General features: G+C 55.4%; 1 protein-coding gene across 1 annotated transcript; it reads left to right on the top strand.

Moving 5' to 3' along the window:
- The first annotated feature begins 3767 nt into the window (after positions 1 to 3767).
- LOC142924195 (uncharacterized) lies at positions 3768 to 23549 on the top strand. Its single transcript, XM_076066003.1, has 11 exons — positions 3768 to 5901; positions 7520 to 7677; positions 9208 to 9344; positions 10583 to 10729; positions 11753 to 11891; positions 16445 to 16526; positions 18210 to 18382; positions 19370 to 19430; positions 20571 to 20688; positions 21177 to 22514; positions 22814 to 23549. Exons 2-11 carry the CDS (start codon positions 7579 to 7581, stop codon positions 23151 to 23153), a joined length of 2634 nt encoding a protein of 877 aa, XP_075922118.1. The 5' UTR covers positions 3768 to 5901; positions 7520 to 7578; the 3' UTR covers positions 23154 to 23549.
- Positions 23550 to 24092: the final 543 nt, after the last annotated feature.

Here is a 24092-nt window from a genome sequence, read left to right on the forward strand (position 1 = left end):
TATTGGTCTGTGTTGTGGGTTCTTGGTGAGTGTGTGGATCCGTATTGTGGGTTCTTGGTGAGTGTGGGTTTGTATTGTGGGTTTGTATTGTGGGTTCGTGGTGAGAGTGTGGGTCCGTATTGCGGGTTCGTGGTGAGTGTGTGGGTCCGTGGTGAGTGTGTGGGTCCGTGTTGTGGGTTCGTGGTGAGTGTGTGGGTCCGTGTTGTGGGTTCGTGGTGAATGTATTGGTCTGTGTTGTGGGTTCTTGATGAGTGGGTGGATCCGTGTTGTGGATTCTGGTGAGTGTGGGTTTGTATTGTGGGTTCGTGGTGAGTGTGTGGGTCCATGTTGTGGGTTCGTGGTGAGTGTATGAGTCCGTGTTGTGGGTTCGTGGTGAGTGTGTGGGCCCATGTTACAGGTTCGTGGTGAGTATGTTGGTCTGTGTTGTGGGTTCGTGGTGTGTGGGTCCGTGTTGTGGGTTCGTGGGAAGAGTGTGGGTCCGTGTTGTGGGTTCGTGTTGAGTGTGTGGGTCCGTGTTGTGGGTTCGTGGTGAGTGTGTGGGTCCGTGTTGTGGGTTCGTGGTAAGTGTGTGGGTCCGTGTTGTGGGTTCGTGGTGAGCGTGTGGGTCCGTGTTGTGGGTTCGTGGTGAGAGTGTAGGTCCGTGTTGTGGGTTCGTGGTAAGTGTGTGGGTCAGTGTTGTGGGTTCGTGGTGAGCGTGTGGGTCCGTGTTGTGGGTTCGTGGTGAGAGTGTAGGTCCGTGTTGTGGGTTCGTGGTGAGTGTGTGGGTCCGTGTTGTGGGTTCGTGGAGAGTGTGTGGGTCCGTGTTGTGGGTTCGTGGTGAGTGTGTGGGTCCGTGTTCTGGGTTCGTGGTGAGTGTGTGGGTCCATGTTGTGGGTTCGTGGTGAGTGTGTGGGTCCGTGTTGTGGGTTCGTGGTGAGTGTGTGGGTCCGTGTTGTGGGTTCGTGGTGAGTGTGTGGGTCCGTGTTGTGGGTTCGTGGTGAGTGTGTGGGTCCATGTTGTGGGTTCGTGGTGAGTGTGTGGGTCCGTGTTGTGGGTTCGTGGTGAGTGTGTGGGTCCGTGTTGTGGGTTCGTGGTGAGTGTGTGGGTCCGTGTTGTGGGTTCGTGGTAAGAGTCTGTGGGTCCGTGTTCTGGGTTCGTGGTCTAGTGTGTGGGTCCGTGTTGTGGGTTCGTGGTGAGTGTGTGGGTCCGTGTTGTGGGTTCGTGGTGAATGTATTGGTCTGTGTTGTGGGTTCTTGGTGAGTGGGTGGATCCGTGTTGTGGGTTCTTGGTGAGTGTGGGTTTGTATTGTGGGTTCGTGGTGAGTGTGTGGGTCCGTGTTGTGGGTTCGTGGTGAGTGTATGAGTCTGTGTTGTGGGTTCGTGGTGAGTGTGTGGGCCCATGTTGCAGGTTCGTGGTGAGTATGTTGGTCTGTGTTGTGGGTTCGTGGTGAGTGCGTGGGTCCGTGTTGTGGGTTCGTGGGAAGAGTGTGGGTCCGTATTGCGGGTTCCTGGTGAGTGTGTTGGTCTGTGTTGTGGGTTCGTGGTGAGTGTGTGGGTCCGTGTTGTGGGTTCGTGGTGAGTGCGTGGGTCCGTGTTGTGGGTTCGTGGTGAGTGTGTGGGTCCGTGTTGTGGGTTCGTGTTGAGTGTGTGGGTCCGTGTTGTGGGTTCGTGGGAAGTGTGTGGGTCCATGTTGTGGGTTCGTGGTGAGTGTGTGGGTCCGTGTTGTGGGTTCGTGGTGAGTGTGTGTGTCCGTGTTGCGGGTTCGTGGTGAATGTATTGGTCTGTGTTGTGGGTTTTTGGTGAGTGTGTGGGTCCGTGTTGTCGGTTCTTGGTGAGTGTGGGTTTGTATTGTGGGTTCGTGGTGAGAGTGTGGGTCCGTGTTGTGGGTTCGTGGTGAGTGTGTGGGTCCGTGTTGTGGGTTCGTGGTAAGAGTGTGGGTCCGTATTGCAAGTTCCTGGTGAGTGTGTTGGTCTGTGTTGTGGGTTCGTGGTGAGTGTGTGGGTCCATGTTGTGGGTTCGTGGTGAGTGTGTGGGTCCGTGTTGTGGGTTCGTGGTGAGTGTGTGGGTCCATGTTGTGGGTTCGTGGTGAGTGTGTGGGTCCGTGTTGTGGGTTCATGGTGAGTGTGTGGGTCCGTGTTGTGGGTTCGTGGTGAGTGTGTGGGTCCGTGTTGCGGGTTCGTGGTGAATGTATTGGTCTGTGTTGTGGGTTCTTGGTGAGTGTGTGGATCTGTATTGTGGGTTCTTGGTGAGTGTGGGTTTGTATTGTGGGTTTGTATTGTGGGTTCGTGGTGAGAGTGTGGGTCCGTATTGCGGGTTCGTGGTAAGAGTGTGTTTGTCTGTGTTGTGGGTTCTTGGTGAGTGTAAGGGTCCGTGTTGTGGGTTCGTGGTAAGTGTGTGGGTTCGTGTTGTGGGTTCGTGGTGAGTGTGTGGGTCCGTGTTGTGGGTTCGTGGGAAGTGTGTGGGTCCGTGTTGCGGGTTCGTGGTGAGTGTGTGGGTCCGTGTTGTGGGTTCGTCGTGAGTGTGTGGGTCCGTGTTGTGGGCTCGTGGTGAGTGTGTGGGTCCGTGTTGTGGGTTCCTGGTGAGTGTATGAGTCCGTGTTGTGGGTTCGTGGTGAGTGTGTGGGCCCATGTTGCAGGTTCGTGGTGAGTATGTTGGTCTGTGTTGTGGGTTCGTGGTGAGTGCGTGGGTCCGTGTTGTGGGTTCGTGGGAAGAGTGTGGGTCCGTATTGCGGGTTCCTGGTGAGTGTGTTGGTCTGTGTTGTGGGTTCGTGGTGAGTGTGTGGGTCCGTGTTGTGGGTTCGTGGTGAGTGCGTGGGTCCGTGTTGTGGGTTCGTGGTGAGTGTGTGGGTCCGTGTTGTGGGTTTTTGGTGAGTGTGTGGGTCCGTGTTGTGGGTTCTTGGTGAGTGTGGGTTTGTATTGTGGGTTCGTGGTGAGTGCGTGGGTCCGTGTTGTTGGTTCGTGGTGAGTGTGTGAGTCCGTGTTGTGGGTTCGTGTTGAGTGTGTGGGTCCGTGTTGTGGGTTCGTGGGAAGTGTGTGGGTCCATGTTGTGGGTTCGTGGTGAGTGTGGGTCCGTGTTGTGGGTTCGTGGTGAGTGTGTGTGTCCGTGTTGCGGGTTCGTGGTGAATGTATTGGTCTGTGTTGTGGGTTTTTGGTGAGTGTGTAGGTCCGTGTTGTGGGTTCGTGGTAAGAGTGTGGGTCCGTATTGCGGGTTCCTGGTGAGTGTGTTGGTCTGTGTTGTGGGTTCGTGGTGAGTGTGTGGGTCCATGTTGTGGGTTCGTGGTGAGTGTGTGGGTCCGTGTTGTGGGTTCGTGGTGAGTGTGTGGGTCCGTGTTGTGGGTTCGTGGTGAGTGTGTGGGTCCGTGTTGTGGGTTCGTGGTGAGTGCGTGGGTCTGTGTTGTGGGTTCGTGGGAAGAGTGTCGGTCCGTATTGCGGGTTCCTGGTGAGTGTGTTGGTCTGTGTTGTGGGTTCGTGGTGAGTGTGTGGGTCCGTGTTGTGGGTTCGTGGTGAGTGCGTGGGTCCGTGTTGTGGGTTCGTGGTGAGTGTGTGGGTCCGTGTTGTGGGTTCGTGTTGAGTGTGTGGGTCCGTGTTGTGGGTTCGTGGTGAGTGTGTGTGTCCTTGTTGCGGGTTCGTGGTGAATGTATTGGTCTGTGTTGTGGGTTTTTGGTGAGTGTGTGGGTCCGTGTTGTGGGTTCTTGGTGAGTGTGGGTTTGTATTGTGGGTTCGTGGTGAGAGTGTGGGTCCGTGTTGTGGGTTCGTGGTGAGTGTGTGGGTCCGTGTTGTGGGTTCGTGGTAAGAGTGTGGGTCCGTATTGCGGGTTCCTGGTGAGTGTGTTGGTCTGTGTTGTGGGTTCGTGGTGAGTGTGTGGGTCCATGTTGTGGGTTCGTGGTGAGTGTGTGGGTCCGTGTTGTGGGTTCGTGGTGAGTGTGTGGGTCCGTGTTGTGGGTTCGTGGTGAGTGTGTGGGTCCGTGTTGTGGGTTCATGGTGAGTGTGTGGGTCCGTGTTGTGGGTTCGTGGTGAGTGTGTGGGTCCGTGTTGCGGGTTCGTGGTGAATGTATTGGTCTGTGTTGTGGGTTCTTGGTGAGTGTGTGGATCCGTATTGTGGGTTCTTGGTGAGTGTGGGTTTGTATTGTGGGTTTGTATTGTGGGTTCGTGGTGAGAGTGTGGGTCCGTATTGCGGGTTCGTGGTAAAAGTGTGTTTGTCTGTGTTGTGGGTTCTTGGTGAGTGTAATGGTCCGTGTTGTGGGTTCGTGGTAAGTGTGTGGGTTCGTGTTGTGGGTTCGTGGTGAGTGTGTGGGTCCGTGTTGTGGGTTCGTGGGAAGTGTGTGGGTCCGTGTTGCGGGTTCGTGGTGAGTGTGTGGGTCCGTGTTGTGGGTTCGTCGTGAGTGTGTGGGTCCGTGTTGTGGGCTCGTGGTAAGAGTGTGTTTGTCTGTTTTGTGGGTTCTTGGTGAGTGTGTGGATCCGTGTTGTGGGTTCTTGGTGAATGGGGTTTGTATTGTGGGTTATTGGTGAGGGTGTGATTCCGTAGTGTGGATGCGGGTTCGTGGTGAGGATGTGAGTTTGTGATGAATGTGTGAGTCCGTGTTGACGATGTGAGTCCACTTGTGATCGCGGTGACCTCGCCCTCCACTGACTCTCTCCTCCGTCCCCCCCCTCCACTCTCCACGCAGAGACACCGAGATATTTACGGAGCACAACAACGCTACTCTCAGAATTAGCGCCATGGTATGCGTGACCCCTTTTGCTCGACATATGAACCACACCAGGACTTACAAAACACCACCCACACTGATGAACACCCTCACTTACAAACACCACACCAACACCCTCACTGACGAACACCCTCACTGACGAACATCCTCACTTACGAACACCACCCACACCTATGAACACCCACACTTACGAACACCACCCACACTTACAAAGATCCACACTTGCGAACACTACCCACCTACGAACACCCACACTTACAAACACCACCCACACTTACAAAGATCCACACTTACGAACACTACCCACCTACGAACACCCACAATTACGAACACCACCCACACTCATGAACACCCACACTTACAAACACCCACACCTTTGAACACAGTTTTGTTACAGCCTCAAGGGGACCGTTGTCTTTGTGTGTGTGTGTTGACGAGTCTACTGCACCTTTGTCTATGTGTGTGTGTATGTGTGTAGCGATAGTGTAGCGGTTAGCGCGCTGCGCTATGAACCTGGCGACCCGGGTTCGATTCCCGCTCACGGCCAACACCAGTGACGATTATCTGAACCGGTCCCGGGCCTCCCCTAGGTCGACTCAGCCTCAAATGAGTACCTGGTGCGGTGTGTAAACATCGCCACTAGGGAGAAAAAGGCGGTCGGGCGTGGTGCTGGCCACCCACCCCCTCGTGTACCGTTCCGGCCTTCATAGGTGCTCGCTAACAGCACTTGCCCCCTACAGTCTGTTAAGGCTATATGGGGGATCTTTATTTTTTATTTATGTGTATGTGGGGAGCGGTAGTGTAGCAGTTTGCGCACTGCCACGAACCTGGCAACCCGGGTTCGATTCCCGCTTATGGCCAACACCAGTGACGATTATTTGAACCGGTCCTGGGCCTCCCGTAGGTCGACTCAGCCTCAAATGAGTACCGTGTGTGGTGTGTAAACATCGCCACTGTGGAGACAAAGGCGGCCGGGCATGGTGCTGCCCACCTACCCCCTCGTGTGCCATGCTGGGCTTCATAGGGGCTCGCTATAAGCACTTTCCCCAACAGTCTGTTACAAGCTATACGGGGGATCTTTGTCTTTGTACGTGTGTGTGTTTGTGTGTGTGTAGACAAGTCGAGCTGGACCGAGTGGGAGGCAGCCTCCATCTATCACCACGTGGAGCGCGTTCACCTCCGGCACCGGATTAATCCGCAGCAAATCACCCAAAGGTTAGAGAGAGAGAGAGATGAGCAGGAAAATCGTCAAAGTCTAAGAATGATAGCAGCTCAAATAGCAGCAGCTCAACCAAGTGGCCTGATATCATCAAATCATCATCATTGTCATCGCCTGGAAATGCACAGCAGCAGCGAAAAAACACTTTGATAAAAGCGTGACGATGGTGATTCCTCAAAATGTGAAGGGGAACAAATCCACGCAGTGACCACCACGGAGACCCACAGAGACACACATAGAGACCCACAGACACCCAGCCACCCACAGAGACACCCATAGAGACCCTTAGACCCACAGAGACACCTATAGACACATAGAGACTCACAGATATACCCATAGACACATAGAGACACCCATAGAGACCCATAGACACACAGAGATACCCAAAGAGACTCCAAAGACACATAGAGACACCCATAGAGACCCATAAACACACAGATACACCCCACAAAGAACCATAGATCCACAGAGACCCATACCTTAGCACGGTTAGCTACGTGCAGTGCGAACGAAGTTCATCATCCGTACACGCACCCTGTACCGCTCCGTGGGTCTCTGAGTATCGGTCTCTGTGGGTCTATATGGTTCTATATGAGTATAGGTCTTTGTGGGTCTCTGGTTCTATATGAGTGGCAGTCTCTGTGGGTCTCTATGGTTCTATATGAGTATGGGTCTCTGTGGGTCTATGAGGGTCTCTGTGCGTCTCTGTGGGGCTCTATGGTTCTATATAAGTATGGGTCTCTGTGGGTCTCTGGTTCTATATGAATATGGGTCTCAGTGGGTCTCTGAGGGTCTCTGCGTCTCTGTGGAGCTCTATGGGTATCCTTGGGTCTCTATGGTTCTATATGAGTATGGTTCTGTGTGGGTCTCTGTGGGTCTCCATGGTTCTATATGAATATGGGTCTCTGTGGGTCTCTGGTTCTATATGAGTATGGGTCTATGAGGGTCTCTATGCATCTCTGTGGGGCTCTATGGTCTATATGAGTGGGTCTCTGTGGGTCTCTGGTTCTATATGAGTATGGGTCTCTGTGAGTCTATGAGGGTCTCTGTGCATCTCTGTGGGGCTCTATGGGTCTCCTTGGGTCTCTATGGTTCTATATGAGTATGGTTCTTTGTGGGTCTCTGAGGATCTCTGTGGTTCTCTATGAGTCTCTATAAGTCTGTATCAACGTGCACTTAGAGCAAATGGCTCCCACATGGTGATGACGACGATGGTGACGATGATGATGACGGTGATGATGACGACGACGATGACGTTGATGATGATGTTGACGATGATGATGATGATGACGACGATGACGACGATGATGATGATGACGACGATGATGATGACGATGATGACGACGATGACGACGATGACAACGATGATGATGACGATGATGATAATGAAGATGACGACGATGATGATGACGATGACTATGACGACGATGATGACGACGATGATGACAATGATAATGATGACGACGACGATGATGACAATGATGATAATGATGATGACGATGATGACGACGATTAGGATGATGATACCAGTCACTTCGGTGGGGGGCTTAACCCGGTGTGTGCGTAAATAAAATTAGTTTATAGTTTAAGTTGTTATTGTTGTCACGTGTGCAGCGATCCTGAGTCTCTTCAAGCCTCACTTGACTGAGCGCCAGAAGCTGGAGCTGGCCACCATGCAGGAAGTTTGGTTCTTCACTCTGGACGGGGAAGGAAGCTCACGAGGGGGAGTGAAGAACGGAGAATTTGACGACGACGACAACAACTACATCCTTGTGAGACTCACAGACACACACAAAGACACAGACACAACAACCGCCATTCGCCACTAAGTGGCGGTGACGTCACCACAACGCTTGTGCCAGGCCAGGTGCACCTTGAGGCCACGTGAAGTGTTGAACGCCCGCTGCCAGGAGGTCACGGGGTAGACCCAGGTGCCACGGGACGACTGTCTGAGATGACTGGCTGATGCACCACCTGTGCCCCCTACTGTGCCATCCTGCTGTGCTTTAGCCACCCGGCGCTCCGCTCATTGTTGTGACCGTCGCTCCTCCGCCCTCCGTTGTTGTTGGAGGGCGGCTGCCTCCAACTTCCCAGTAGCGTCCTTCACGAGCCTCCTCCACAGAGGCTGATCTTGACACCGCATCCTCCTGTACCACATCACTCCATCTCTTCTCTAGCCCGTGCTGCGCCCGTTTAGCCCCCTTGATCCGGCCGAATAAAATCTGTTTCGGCATGCGTTGGCTGGGCATGCGGGCTACATGACCCATCCAACGCAGCCTTGCCTGCCGGAGGAGCTCACCGATGGGACCTTGCCCAGATCTTTCAAAGATTTGTGAGCTCCTCACACAATCCAGCCTGGTTAAACCCATGATGGATCGTAGGCAGGCTAGCCTAAATGTTTCTAACCGGTGAAGATGTTCCATTTGGGGGGTCCACGTTTCGCAAGTGTAGAGAAGGGAGGGAATGACCGTGGCCGAGAAGACCTGAAGCTTAGTGCGGAGCGACAGACCAGGTAGCTTCCACACAGCGTTACACAACCGATGAAAATATATTGCCGCCCGACTGATTCTGAGTGAGACCTCTGCTGTTAAACTGTAGCTGGTCATAAGCACACTGCCCAGGTATGGGAAACTCTCCACTCTCTCCACAATTGCCCCATCACCGATTGGGAGTTGTGGGGGTGGAGTATCCGATGGTACAAAATACCCAGGCAGGTGCTTAGTTTTGGTGGGGCTGATGGTAAGGCCCCATCTCTTAGTGGCACACTCCAGTCTCAGCAGCAGCGTCTCCAACTCCTCCTCTGAATGAGCAGCTATTACCAAATCATCGGCATACATAACGTGGTTGAGCAATAGGGAGCCATCCGTTGACCGCACCCGGGCATCGATCAGCCTCCCATTATATCTGTACCAAATGGAGATTCCCCCGGTACAGCTATTGAAGGCTTCACGAACTACGTGGTCAAAATAGATGTTAAATAATATGGGAGCCAGAGGACATCCCTGTCACACCCCAAGGTGTACAGGGAATGGCTCTGACTCCCGGCCACGTAGTTTTACCCGGGCCTGTTCACTATCATGAAGGCCCACACAGAGACACTGATACCCATAAAGCACCACAGATTAGCACGGTTGGCTACGTACATTGCGAAAGAAGTTCAACATACACACATACAGAGACACACAGACACATAGAGACGCACAGAGACACCCACAGACACCCACAGTGACCCACAGATTAGCACTGTTGGCTACATGTGACCTCCTCGTGACCCCCACCCTGACCTCCCGTGACCCCTGCAGGTCCAGAACGAGCACTTCTACTACCGCTTCCAGCTGGACAGGAAGATTGGGCAGGGTGGGCAGAGCGTGGTGGTGAGGTGTCTGGACCACAAGACTCGGACGATGGTGGCTCTCAAGATCCTCGCCTCGCCCTCCACGTGAGTGGGCCCTGGCGCAGCAGTGCAGTCAACAACAACAATAACACCACCAATAACAAGAACAATAAACAAACACACACTATGGGACTGCTGCTGGCTGTGAACCACAACAACAAACAATGACTGAACATCCTTTACTTGAATCTCCATCGCTCAACCACCACCTCCCCACCACCACCTCCACAGCGACACTCCCACCCCACCACCACCTCCCCACCACCCTCACCACCACCGCCACCACTGGTTGTGTGTTGGAGACGAACCCCACCACAACACTGACAATTGACTTTGACACTTTCCAACACAACAACCAGTTAAGTGCTGAGCAAGTAACGAGCTGGCCAAGCGTTTTGTGTTTAGGTGACAAACCACCTCAACCAATTGGGCGTGTGTCAGTGTGGCGGGTTTAATGACACAACATTTATATTTACGTCATATAACCCAAACTCACCTCTATTGTGGATAATATTGATAGCGACAGACCAACTACGCATTACCCATTACTACTACTCAGTGTTACAGACACAGACCCACTACTACTAATCAGTGTTACACACATAGACCCACTACTACTACTCAGTGTTACACACACAGACACATTACTACTACTCACTGTTACACACACAGACCCACTACTACTACTCAGTGTTACACACACAGACCCACTACTACTACTCAGTGTTACACACACAGACCCATTACTACTACTCAGTGTTACACACACAGACCCACTACTACTCAGTGTTACACACACAGACCCACTACTACTACTCAGTGTTACACACATAGACCCACTACTACTACACAGTGTTACACACAGATCCAATACGACTTCTACTCAGTGTTACACACACAGACCCACTACTACTATTCAGTGTTACACACACAGACCCACTACTACTACACAGTGTTACACACACAGATCCAATACGACTTCTACGCAGTGTTACACACACAGACCCACTACTACTACTCTGTGTTACACACACAGACCCACTACTACTACTCAGTGTTCCACACACAGACCCACTATTACTACTCAGTGTTCCATACACAGACCCACTACTACTACTCAGTGTTCCACACACAGACCCACTGTATATTAAAGTCTAAACTCTCTGTCTCTGTCTCTCTCTGTCTGTCTCTGTCTTGATCTCTGTTTCTTTATGTCTCTTTCTCTCTATCTGTCTCTCTTTCTTTCTCTCTCTCGTTCTGTGAACTTGCTCACTCGCTCGCAGCTCCAGGGAAGAAAAGCACCAGAGAACAGAGCTGCTAATGTCCATGGAGCTCCAGAGGGACCGTAGCAACGTGGACTACAACGTAGTCAGGGTCCTGGAGACTTTCTACTTTCGAGGCCACAAATGCCTTGTCATGGAGCTGTTGAAGTACGCACACCACCAGCACCACTACCACCACTCACTCACTCATTAACTCACCACCAACATTCACTCACCCACTCACTCGTTCACTCACTCACCCACCACCCACTCACTCACCACCACCACCGACTAACTCACCATCACCACCACCACCACTCACCCACCACCACCACCACTCACCCACTCACTCACTCACCACCACCACTTACTCACTCACTCACTCACCACCACACCACTCACCCACTCACCCTCCACCACCCACCCACCATCACCACCACACCACCCACTCAACCACCCACCATCACCAGCACAACCCCTCACCCAACCACCCACCATAACCACCCACCCACCACCCATCCACCATCACCCACCAGCACCCACCACCACCAAACACCACCACCAAACACCACCACCACCACCAAACACCACCACCACAACACCACCACCACCCATACAGACCCATAGAGACACCCATACCCATACATTAGTACGGTTGGCTATGTATGGTGCAAAAGAAGTTCTGCATACATTCACACACAGAGACCCACAGACCCCCAGACCCACAGAGACCCATAGAGACCCACAGAGACACCCACACAGACACCCATAGAGACCCACACATTAGCATGCTTGGCTACGTACGGTGTGAATGAATTTCAACATACGCACACAAAGATCAAAGATCCCCCATATAGCCTTAACAGACTGTAGTGGCAAGTGCTGTTAGCGAGCACCTTTAAAGGCCGGCACGGCACACGAGGGGGTGGGTGGCCAACACCACGCGCGGCCGCCTTTGTCTCCCCAGTGGCGATGTTTACACATCGCACCAGGTACTCATTTGAGGCTGAGTCGACCTAGGGTAGACCCAGGACCGGTTCAGATAATCGTCACTGGGTGTTGGCCATGAGCGGGAACCGAGCCCAGTTCGCCAGGTTCGCAGCGCAGCACGCTAACCGCTGATGTCACTGACGTCGTCGCTGACGTCGTCGCTGATGTGACTGACATGGTCGCTGTCTCTCCGCGTGGCAGGGCGAAACTCCATTGCGTGCTCAGACAGATGACGCTGTGGCAAAGTCACGAGGATGCGGTGAGGTCGTACACTAGGGCCATCCTCCACTTCCTGGCCCACACCAAGTCCCGGGGCATCGTACACGGGGACATCAAGCCCGTGAGTGGAGTGCATGCTGTGTAATGGTGTCTGTGTGTGTGGGTGTATATGTGTGTGGGTGTCTGTGTGTGAGTGTGTGTGTGTGAGTGTCTGTGTGTGGGTGTGTCTGCGTGTGTGGGTGAGTACACGGTAAAACAACCCGCTAACTCCTCGCATTTCCGGATGGGCAACTCTGTCGTGGACAGTGCTGTGGGGGGAGGGCCAATTCCGATTGGCTACTCCCCTCATGGCGTCTGTGACCACCACAGTGGCTAAACGGGGGGCTCTGGATGGGTGCGAGGGGCTGGTAACCCCTCCACCTTCAAAATTTTACCACTAAACCACGACTGAAATATGTAACTAATAAGCTTGTGCCGGAGGCCCCAGGGGGACAAGCATTTTTGACGTCTCCTGGCCAAACTCCAATTGGCGGAGCCAGGAGATTGAATCTCTACACTCGGGGCTCCTCCAGAAACAACGAAAAGCCACTTCGTGTGGCCACGTGGAATGTTCGAACGCTCACTGCGGAGGAGAGGCTGCCACTCCTCTGTCGGGAGCTGGACCGGTACCGCCTGGATCTCTGTGGCATTCAGGAGGTCCGGTGGACCGGTTCTGGCTCCTGCCACCATGAGGGGTGGACAGTCCTCTACTCGGGGCAACAGACTGCCAAACAACAGGATGTGGCTCTTCTTTTGAACAAAAGAATGAAGGGGGCGTGGGAGCGTGGCGGTGAGGTGTGGGAAGCTGTAAGCCCCAGGCTACTTTGGGCTCGCCTTCCCATCAACCGGAGGAGAGGAGTGGTGTTCGTGGTTATTTATGCCCCCTCCGAAGACGAACATCCGTGGAGGGATGCAGGCAAAGCCGATGAGTCAGATGCCTTCTATGACCTCGTGCCACAGGTGCTGGCTAAAGTGGCCCCTCAGGATAGAGTCATCTTGTTGGGTGACTTCAATACCCGAGTTGGTCATGATGCTGGCACCTGGTCTGGAGTGATTGGAGGGCATGGGCCAGATCAGCTCAATAACAACGGTAGGAGGCTGCTAGATTTTTGTGCAACCCATGGGCTTGTAATTACCAACACGCTGTTCCGGCATCGGCGCATCCACACAACATCATGGATGCATGCCGGGTCCAAGCAAGAACATCTGCTGGACTACATAGTGACGGACTAGAGGATGCGAGCCCATGTCCTTGACACCAGGACCTACCGTGGAGCTGATCTGCCCTCTGACCATCGACTAGTCATCTGTAAGATGCACCTGCCATTCTTCCACTCCGGTGTTGGGTGTACACCCAGGACCCCATTCCAACCTAAAGTGGCCTGGTCTCAGTTATCTGATGAAAGTTGCAAGTGAGAATTTCATCATCGCTTGCGGCTGGGGTTGGCATTGTCCCCCACTCCTCCTGATGTCGAGGGTAAATGGGCGAGGTTTAGGACTGTGACTCATGCAGCTGCAATGGCTGCTTTGGGTACGTGGTCCAGACCTCCCCAGAGACCCTGACTGACAGAGGAGGTGTTGAGGTTGGTTGAGAAAAAGCGACAGGCCCACTGTCATTGGCTACAGAATCCCACGTCAGAGAATGAGGAGGCTTACCACAGCCTTCGCTCGGAGGTTTGGAGAGCCGTGAGGCGCTGCAATGATGGGTGGTGGTCGCAGGTTGCTGAGGAGATGGAGTCTGCCTCAGTGGCCCGCGATCACAAATCTCTATTTAACTCCATCAAAAAAGTAACCTGCAGCGCCACACCTATTACCATCATTAGGGGAAAAAACGGTGATCCAATCTCTGACCCCCAGGAACAGGTTTGCAGATTTGCTGAGCATTTCTGTGAGGTCCTGGGGGAGGGGAAATCCATCAGCCAGGAAAACATCGTGGCACAAAGTGGGGATGATCCTGCTGAGGCTGCAGTGCCTCAAATATTGGAAGAAGTCACCCCCTGTGAGTGGCTGGCTGAGGTGCCATCTGTTGAGGAAGTACTGAAGGTGATCCGGAGTCTGAGACCAGGAAAGGCACCGGGTAGAGATGATCTCCCAAGCGAAATGCTGAGGGAGGGTGGCGTTTGTGCACAGACTGCCCTATATGACTTCATAACAACAGTCTGGACCACTGGATGGGTTCCGCAGGATTGGCAGAAGGGGGACCGCAAAAACTGTAACAACTACAGGGGCATCTCACTCCTCAGTGTGCCGGGAAAGGTCCTGGCAAGGATTATTCAACATCGCCTTGCCAGGCACGCTGAGGAGAGGCTTGCGGAGCCCCAATGTGGTTTCAGGAAAGGGCGGTCCTGCACAGATGCCATATTTTCTGTCCGTCTGCTACAGCAGAGGTGTAGGGAATTCCAACAAGACCTACATCTCTGCTTTATTGACCTTGATCTTCGTGCTTTTGGAGTCCCTGACCCTCTGCTCACGATCATTAAGGACCTTCATGATGGTGAGCCGGCCCGGGTAAAACTACGTGGCCGGGAGTCAGAGCCATTACCTGTACACCTTGGGGTGCGACAGGGATGTCCTCTGGCTCCCACATTATTTCACATCAATTTTGACTACGTAGTTCGTTAAGCCTTCAATAGCTGTACCGGGGGAATCTCCATTTGGTACAGATATAATGAGGGGCTGATCGATGCCCGGGTGCGGTCAAGGGATGGCTCCCTATTGCTCAACCACGTTATGTATGCCGATGATTTGGTAATAGCTGCTCATTCAGAGGAGGAGTTGGAGATGCTGCTGCTGAGACTGGAGCGTGCCACTAAGAGATGGGGCCTTACCATCAGCCCCACCAAAACTAAGCACCTGCCTGGGTATTTTGTACCATTGGACACTCCACCCCCACAACTCTCAATCGGTGATTGGGCAGTTGTGGAGAGAGTGGAGAGTTTCCCATACCTGGGCAGTGTGCTTATGACCGGCTCCAGTTTAACAGCAGAGGTCTCACTCCGAATCAGTCGAGTGGCAATATCTTTTCATTGGTTGCGTAACGCTGTGTGGAAGCTACCTGGTCTGTCGCTCCGCACTAAGCTTCAGGTCTTCTCGGCCACGGTTATTCCCTCCCTTCTCTACGCTTGCGAAATGTGGACCCCCCTAATGGAACATCTTTGCCGGTTAGAAACATATAGGCTAGCCTGCCTACGATCCATCCTGGGTTTAACCTGGCTGGATTGTGTGAGGAGCTCACAAATCTTTCAAAGATCTTGGCACGGTTCCATCGGTGAGCTCCTCCGGCAGGCAAGGCTGCGTTGGCTGGGTCATGTAGCCTGCATGCCCAGCCACCGCATGCCGAAACAGCTTTTGTTCGGCCGGATCTAGGGAGCTAAATGGGCGCGGCACGGGCTAGAGAAGAGATGGAGTGATGTGGCACAGAAGGACGTGGAGCTAAGTGGACTTGCCGATGACTGGTACCAGTGGTGTCAAGATCGGCCTCTGTGGAGCAGGCTCGTGAAGGACGCTGCTGGGCAGTTGGAGGCAGTTGCCCTCCAACAACAACGGAGGATGGAGGAGCGACGCTCACAATAACGAGCGGAGCACCGGGTGGCTAAAGCACAGAAGGTTGGCACAGTAGGGGGCACAGGTGGTGCATCAGCCAGTCATCTGAGTCAGTCGACCCGTGGCACTTGGGTCTGCCCCGTGACCTCCTGCCAGCGGGCGTTTGACACTTCACGTAGCCTCAAGGTGCACATGGCCTGGCACAAGCGTCGTGGTGACGTCACCGCCACTTAGTGGCGAATGGCGGTTGTTGTACACGCTGGGGTGCTGGTGCTCGCTCTGCAGATGTAAATGCCACTGATTATTCATGTTCTGCAGATGTAGATGTCACTGGTGTTCTTCATGTTCTGCAGATGTAGATACCACTGGTTCTTCACGTTCTGCAAATGTAGATGCCACTATGTCTTAACGTCCTGTAGATGTAGATGGCACTGGTTTTTCACGTCCTGTAGATGTAGATGCCACTGGTTTTTCACGTTCTGCAGATGCAGATGCCACTCGTTCTTCACGTTCTGCAGATGTAGATGTCACTCGTTCTTCATGTTCTGCAGATGTAGATGCAAATAGTTCCTCATGTTCTGCGGATGTAGATGCGACTGGTTCTTCACGTTCTGCAGATGTAGATGCCACTGGCTCTTCACGTTCTGCAGATGTAGATACCACTGGTTCTTCACGTTCTGTAGATGTAGATGCCACTGGTTCCTCACGTTCTGTAAATATAGATGCCACTGTTCCGTCATGTTATGTAGATGAAGATGTCACTGGTTCTTCATGCTCTGTAGATCCCACTGGTTCTTCACGTTCTGTAGATGCCACTGGTTTTCCATGTTCTGTTGATGTAGATACCACTGGTTCTTCCCGTTCTGTAGGTGCCACAGGTTGTTCATGTTCTGTTGATGTAGATGCCACAGGTTCTTCACGTTCTGCAGATGTAGATGTCACTGTTTTTTTGCGCATATCTCTGAAACTTCGTAAGTTGAACGTCTGTGAGCGGAGGCAGTCCCCCTGCACAGACGCTCGGTCGTAAACGACGCTCACCGCCTTTACCATGCTGGGTGTGAATTCCCTCCCTGCGGCTCACTCCCCATCCAGAGCAACGTTCTGTTGGCGAACATCGCGGATGGCATCGTCAGGGTCAGGAACTTCGCCTCAAGCTTCTTTGTGGATGGCAAAAGTGAGTGGAGACACCCACACACACCCACCCATCCACCCACTGACACCCCCACACACCCATCTACCCACCCATCCACCCACCTACACATCCATTCGCCATCAACCCATCCATTCCCCCACCCATCAAGCCACCCACCGACCCCCCCATCAATCCACCCACCTATCCACCCACCCACTGACCCATCCACCCACCCACCCATCCATCCACCCACCCATCCACCCACCCAGCCACCCACCTACCCATTCACCCACCCAGCCACTGACCCATCCACCAACCCACTCACCCACCCATCCATATATCCATCCATGCACCTACCCACCCACCCAGCCATCCACCCATCCATCTACCCACCCAGCCATCCAGCCACCCACTCACCCACCCACCCATCCACCCACCCACCCACCCATCCACCCACTAGCCCATCCACCCACCTGCTCACCCACCCACCCACACATCCATTCACCCATCCACCCATCAACCCATCAACCCATCAACCCACCGACCCATCCACCCACCCACCCACCCACTCTCCCATCCACCCACCCATCCATCTATCCATCCATCTATCCATCCATGCACCCACCCACACAGCCATTCACCCACCCATCCATCCACCCACCCAGTCATCCAGACACCCACCCACCCAGCCATCCAGCCACCAACTCACCCGCCCACTCACCGAGCGATCCACGCACCCACCCAGCGAGCCATCCACCCACTCACCCACCCACCCACTGATTCAGCTACCCAGCCACCCACTCACCCAGCCACCCACTCACCCAACCACCCACTCACCCACCCACCCATCCATCTATCCATACATCCACCTACCCAGCCATCCACCCACCCACCCACCCAGCCATCCATCTACCCACCCATCCACCCCTCCACCCAGCCATCCAGCCACCCACTCACCCAACCACCCACCCGGCCATCCACCCACCCACTCATCCATCCAGCGACCTACTCACCCATCCACCCAGCCAGCCATCCGCCCACTCACCCACCCACCCACTCACCCAGCCAGCCAGCCAGCCATCCACCCACTTACCCACCCACCCACTCATCCACCCAGCCAGGTAGCCATCCACCCACTCACCCACGCGCCCATCCACCCACCCATCCACCCACCCACCCACCGACCCCCCCCATCCAGCGACCCACCCACACACCCATCCACCCATACACCCATCCACCCATACACCCACTCAACCACCCATCCATCTATCTACCCACCCACCCAGCCATCCACCCACCCAGCCATCAAGCCACCCACCCACCCACCCAGCCGGATATCCACCCACTCACCCACCCACTCACCCACTCACCCACCCAGCCATCCACCCACCCGCCCAGCCACTGACCCACCCACCCATCCATCTATGCACCCACCCACCCACCGACCCATCCAGCCACCTACCCACTCACCCACTGACCTGCCCATCCAGTCACCCACCCATGGATCCACCCACCCACCCACTCACCCACCCGCCCACCCACTCACCCATCCATGTATCCATCCACCCACCCACTCACCCGCCTAACCATCCACCCCCCACCCAGCCACTGCCCCAGCCACCCAACCCAGCCACCCAACCCAGCCACCCAACCCACCCACCCACCTACACACACGTACCTAGTCTACAATCTTCATCATCATCGCTGCTGTTGTCGTCTGCACAGCCTCGCACGTGGGAGGAACCCTCGCCTACGTGGCCCCCGAGGTGCTTCTCGGCTACCCGGCGACCTGCGCTGTGGACACATGGTCGCTGGGCTGCACCGTCGCCAAGCTGGCCACCGACAGGGAACTCTTCCTCTCGTTCAGCCGCGACGACCACCTGGCTTGCTGCATCGAGGTGACTGGGGAGCCTCCCTGGGGGGCCTCGAGCGACGACCTGGCCCACAGCCAGCCAGTCACCCAGCCAGTCACTCAGTCACCCAACCCTGTCAGCCAGTCACCCAACCAGCCACCCAACCACCCACCCACTCACCTACCCACCCACCTACCTACGCATCCTCTCACTCACCTACACATTTACCCACCCACCCATCTACCTACTTACCCGCACACTCACCCACCTACTTACCCAGCCACCCACCTACCTACACACCCACGTAACCACCCACTCACCCACCTACCTACCTACCCACCCACTCACTCATCCACCTACCCACCCACTCGCCCACCCCCTCACCCACCCACCTACCCCCTCACCCACCCACCTACTCACTGACTCACCCACCTACCCACCCAGTAACCCTCCCACCTACACACCCACTGACCTATCCACCCATCCACTCGCCCACTCACCCACTCACCCATCCACTCACCCACTCACCCACCCACTTACCCACCGACCTACCCACCCATTCACCCACTCACCTACCTACCCACTCACCCACCCACCTACCTATCCACTAACCCACCCACTCACCCTCCCCCCACCCACCTACTCACCCATGATGCTAGATGCGCTGAGCAACAACGATAATGTCACGTTCAGGTCTTTCGTCGTACAGCCAATGAAAAACAGCCACGTAGCTCAGTGGGGCCTTCCCTGGTGAAATCAAAATAGTTCAGTTTTAGTGTGGGCCTCTGAGTCTCAATGGTTTTATATGAGTCTCTGGACCTCTATGGGTCTATGTATGGGTCTCTGTCGGTCCGTATGGGTCTCTCTATGGGTCTCTGTGGATCCATATGGGTCTCTGTGAGTCCCTATGGTTTTATATAAGTCTCTGGATCTCTATGGGTCTCTGTATGGGTCCCCGTGTGTAACACGCGTGTAACATTCGTGTAACATGCGTGTGTCCCTCTGTGTGTCTGTCTTGAAATGGTTGCGCAGATCCTGGGCATGCCTCCAAAAGAAATGGTGGAGAAAGCTCGCAAAAGAGCGGCATACTTTGGTGAGTTGAAGGGTGGTGTGATGGTGGTGTGGTGGTGGTGAGGTGGTGGTGTGGTGGTGGTGAAGTGCTGGTGAGGTAGTGGTGAGGTGGTGGTGGTGGTGGTGTAACGCTAGCGGTGTGGTGGTGAGGTGGTGATGGTGTGGTGGTGGTGGTGGTGAGGTGGTGGTGGTGAGGTGGTGGTGGTGGTGTAGAGGTGGTAGTGGTGTAGAGGTGGTAGTGGAGGTGGTGAGGTGGTGGTGAGGTGGTGGTGTGGTGGTTGTGTGGCAGTGGATAGTGGTGAGGTGGTGGTGTGATGGTCGTGAGGTGTAGTGGTGGCGAGGTGTTAGTGGTGGCGATAGTGGTGGTGTGGTGGTGGCGGGGTGGTGGTGTGGTGGTGGTGTAGAGGTGGCAGTGTGGTGGTATGGTGGTAGTGGTGGTGTGGTGGTGTAGAGGTGGCAATAATGGTGGTGAAGTAGTGGTCATGTGGTGGTGGTATAGGGCTAGCGGTGTGGTGTGAGGTGGTGATGGTGTGGTGGTGGTGGTGGTGAGGTGGTGGTGGTATGGTGGTGTAGATGGGGTAGTGGAGGTGGTGTGGTGGTGTTGGTGAGGTGGTGGTATGGCAATGGATAGTGGTGGTGTGGTGGTGGTGGTGAGGTGGTGTTGTAGGGGTAGCGGTGTGGTGGTGAGGTGGTGGTGGTGTGGTGGTGAGGTGGTGGTGTGGTTTTGGTGTGGTTGTGGTGAGGTAGTGGTGAGGTAGTGGTGGTGAGGTGTTGGTGGTGGCGATGGTGGTGGTGTGGTGGTGTTCTAGGGGTAGCGGTGTCGTGGTATGGTGGTAGTGGTGGTGTGGTCAGGTGGTGGTGGTGTGGTGGTGAGGTGGTGGTCGTGCTTTGGTGGTGGCGTAGAGGTGGTAGTGGAGGTGGTGTGGGGGTGAGGTGGTGGTGTTGTAGGGGTAGCGGTGTGGTGGTGAGTGGGTGGGTAGGTGGGTAGGTGGTTGGTGACACTGTGCGTGCCTCTCTCTGTGTGTCTCTCTTTCCATCTCTCTGTCTGTGTATGTGTCTCTCTCTCTGTCTCTCTTCCTCTTTGTTTGTCTCTCTGTGTATCTCTCTGTCTCTATCTCCCTCTCTGTGTGTATGTATATCTCTCTCTGTCTCTGTCCTACAGATGAGGCCGGCCAGCCTCACTGCCCGGCCAGGAAACGACTCCCGGCAAGTGTCCCCCTGCGTTTGGTGCTGCGGGGATGTGGAGCTCAGCTTGTGGCCTTCATTAGCAGCTGCTTGCAGTAAGAACACAGACACATACCGCTCGTGTAGCCTCAAGCCGACTGTAGGGGCAAGTGCTGTTAGTACTAGCGAGTAGCAGCGCCTATACACAGACAAAGATCCCCCGTGTAGACTCTAGCAGATTGTAGGGGCAAGTGCTGTTAGTAGTAGCGAGTAGCAGCACCGCCTATGAAGGCCTCCGGCACTGTGGCACACACAGAGGAGGTGGGTGGCTAGCACCACCACGTCCGGCCACCTTTGTCTCCCCAGTGGCGATGTTTACACTAGGTACTCATTTGAGGCTGAGTCGACCTAGGGGAGGCCTAGGACCAGTTCAGATAATATAATTGCTGTCACTGGTGTTGGCCGTGTGCAGGAATCTAACTCGGGTTTCTGCCGGGTTCATAACACCACCGCTGTCCATTACACACACACACGTACACACACACGTACAGATGGGAACGTCAAATCCTCACCTCCCCTGTCTCCATCCCCCCCGCCTCCCCAGGTGGGATCCAGAACTCCGCATGACACCGGAGCAGGCGCTGAGTCACGGCTGGCTCCAGAACGAGACCACCACCATCGAGGCCACCCCCACCACCATCGAGGCCACCCCCACCACCATCGAGGTCACGCCCACCACCATCGAGGCCACCCCCACCACCATCGAGTCCACCACCATCGAGGCCACCCCAACCACCATGGAGGCCACCCCCACCACCATGGAGGCCACCCCAACCACCATGGAGGCCACCCCCACCACCATGGAGGCCACCCCCACCACCATGGAGGCCACCCCCACCACCATCGAGGCCACCCCCACCACCATCGAGGCCACCCCCACCACCATCGAGGCCACCCCCACCACCATCGAGGCCACCCCCACCACCATCGAGGCCACCCCCACCACCATCGAGGCCACCCCCACCACCATCGAGGCCACCCCCACCACCATCGAGGCCACCCCCACCACCATCGAGGCCACCCCCACCACCATCGAGGCCACCCCCACCACCATCGAGGCCACCCCCACCACCATCGAGGCCACCCCCACCACCATCGAGGCCACCCCCACCACCATCGAGTCCACCCCCACCACCATCGAGTCCACCCCCACCACCATCGAGGCCACCCCCACCACCATCGAGGCCACCCCCACCACCATCGAGGCCACCCCCATCACCATCGAGGCCACCCCCACCACCATCGAGGCCACCCCCACCACCATCGAGGCCACCCCCACCACCATCGAGGCCACCCCCACCACCATCGAGGCCACCCCCACCACCATCGAGGCCACCGCCACCACCATCGAGGCCACCCCCACCACCATCCAGGCCACCACCATCGAGGCCACCCCCACCACCATCGAGGCCACCCCCACCACCATCGAGGCCACCCCCACCACCGTCGAGGCCACCTCCACCACCATCGAGGCCACCCCCACCACCATCGAGGCCACCGCCACCACCATCGAGGCCACCCCCACCACCATCCAGGCCACCACCATCGAGGCCACCCCCACCACCATCGAGGCCACCCCCACCACCGTCGAGGCCACCCCCACCACCGTCGAGGCCACCCCCACCACCGTCGAGGCCACCCCCACCACCGTCGAGGCCACCCCCACCACCGTCGAGGCCACCCCCACCACCGTCGAGGCCACCCCCACCACCATCGAGGCCACCCCCACCACCATCCAGGCCACCACCAGCGAGGCCACCCCCACCACCATCGAGGCCACCCCCACCACCAGCGAGGCCACCCCCACCACCAGCGAGGCCACCCCCACCACCATCGAGGCCACCCCCATCACCAGCGAGGCCTTTGGAGCTGCGGATCTACGGTGAGACTCCCTCTGTATGCTCAGTGCAGGGTCTCTGAGTATGGGTCGTTGTGAGTCTGTATGGGTCTCTGAGTATGGGTCTCGATGCATCTATATGAATTTAGTATTTGGTCTGCCGCTATGAATCCCCACGTGACGATGATGATGATGACATCAGCCACTTGGTTGAGCTGCTTTCATTTGTGATGGCCAGGTCCACTTCTGGCCGTGGGGACCGATCGCGACCTCTGGCTGTAGTACCAGCATGACGATGATTATGATGATGTGCTGCTGTGGTGCTGCTGCCTCTCTCTCCACAGAGCTGAGTCGGAGAAAAAGCCCCCATCATCATCATCCTTGTCATCATCGCTGGATGAGGATGAGACAGAGGAGGTGGAGGAGGAGGAGAACGAGGATCAGACGGAGGATGAGACAGAGGAAGAGGAGAAGATGGAAGTGGAGGAGAAGACAGAAGACGAGGAGCAGATGGAAGTGGATGAGAAGACAGAAGAGGATGAGCAGATGGAAGAGGAGGAGGTGCAACAGCAGCAGGAGAAGAAGAAGAAAAAGAAGCAAAGGGGTCTGGCCCATATGGGCAGGGCGCTCTCCTCGATCTTCCGCCGCCTGCTGCTGTGTGGTGGGCAGCCCACGGCAGAGTAGCGGGGGGGTGGTGGTGGAGTCGGTGCCAACCACCACCACCACGAGCAGCAGCACCGCACCACCCACCCACCCACACACAGTCACCCCACACACACCCAGCCACCCACACTCACTCACCCCACACACACACACCCACTCACCACACTCACTATCGTGGAGACCAGCTGTGGAAGACGACTGAAGAGCGGCCGCCAGACATGGACTGGACACAGCCACTCACTGCACTCACCACACGCTCACCCCACCACACACTCACCAGTAGCTTACCCAGGGCCCCCCTTATCTCAGGCTACAACCCTAACACGTGGTGTGTGTTAAAATAGCATTGTACGTGTGTAGTTTTGTATATTATTATTGTAAATATGATTGTTATAATTATATATGAAGTCACCAGTATGTGAAAAACGTTGCAGACGTTTTTTTTCGTGGGGTTTGGTGCCTTCGATCGTCAGTGCCGTGTGGGGGTCTGGGTTCATAATGTCCAGGTAGGGTGGGGTTATAATGGCCAGGTAAGGTGGGTTATAATGGTCAGGAAGGGTGGGGTTATAATGGTCAGGTAGGGTGGGGTCATAATGGCCAGGTAAGGTGGGTTATAATGGTCAGGAAGGGTGGGGTTATAATGCCCAGCTAGGGTGGGTTCATAATGCCCAGCTAGGGTGGGCATAATGGCGGTTGGGCGCCTTCCCCACGTAAAATGGCGGTTGTGCGGCTTCCCCACGCAAGATGGTGGTTGGGCAAAGTCCCTACCTAAGATGGCGATTGGCCACCTTCCCAACGTAAAATGGCGGTTGGGCACCTTCCCCACGCACAATGGCGGTTTGCCGTCTTCCTTACCTAAGAGGGCGTTTGTGGGGTTATAATGCCCAGCTAGAGTGGGTTCATAATGCCCAGCTAGGGTGGGCATAATGGCGGTTGGGCGCCTTCCCCACGTAAAATGGC

This window comes from Petromyzon marinus, chromosome 10 (assembly GCF_048934315.1).
Source record: "Petromyzon marinus isolate PM22_M1 ecotype Great Lakes invasive population chromosome 10, UKy_Petmar_22M1.pri1.0, whole genome shotgun sequence".
NCBI lineage: Eukaryota > Metazoa > Chordata > Hyperoartia > Petromyzontiformes > Petromyzontidae > Petromyzon > Petromyzon marinus.

Bases quoted from the DNA above. Each gene is read 5' to 3' on its own strand.
- LOC142924195 (XM_076066003.1), top strand. From the start codon at position 7,579: ATGCAGGAAGTTTGGTTCTTCACTCTGGACGGGGAAGGAAGCTCACGA. The intron at 7,678-9,207 runs GTGAGACTCACA...TGACCCCTGCAG, and splicing joins ACGACAACAACTACATCCTT to GTCCAGAACGAGCACTTCTA. The intron at 20,689-21,176 runs GTAAGAACACAG...CCGCCTCCCCAG, and splicing joins TTCATTAGCAGCTGCTTGCA to GTGGGATCCAGAACTCCGCA.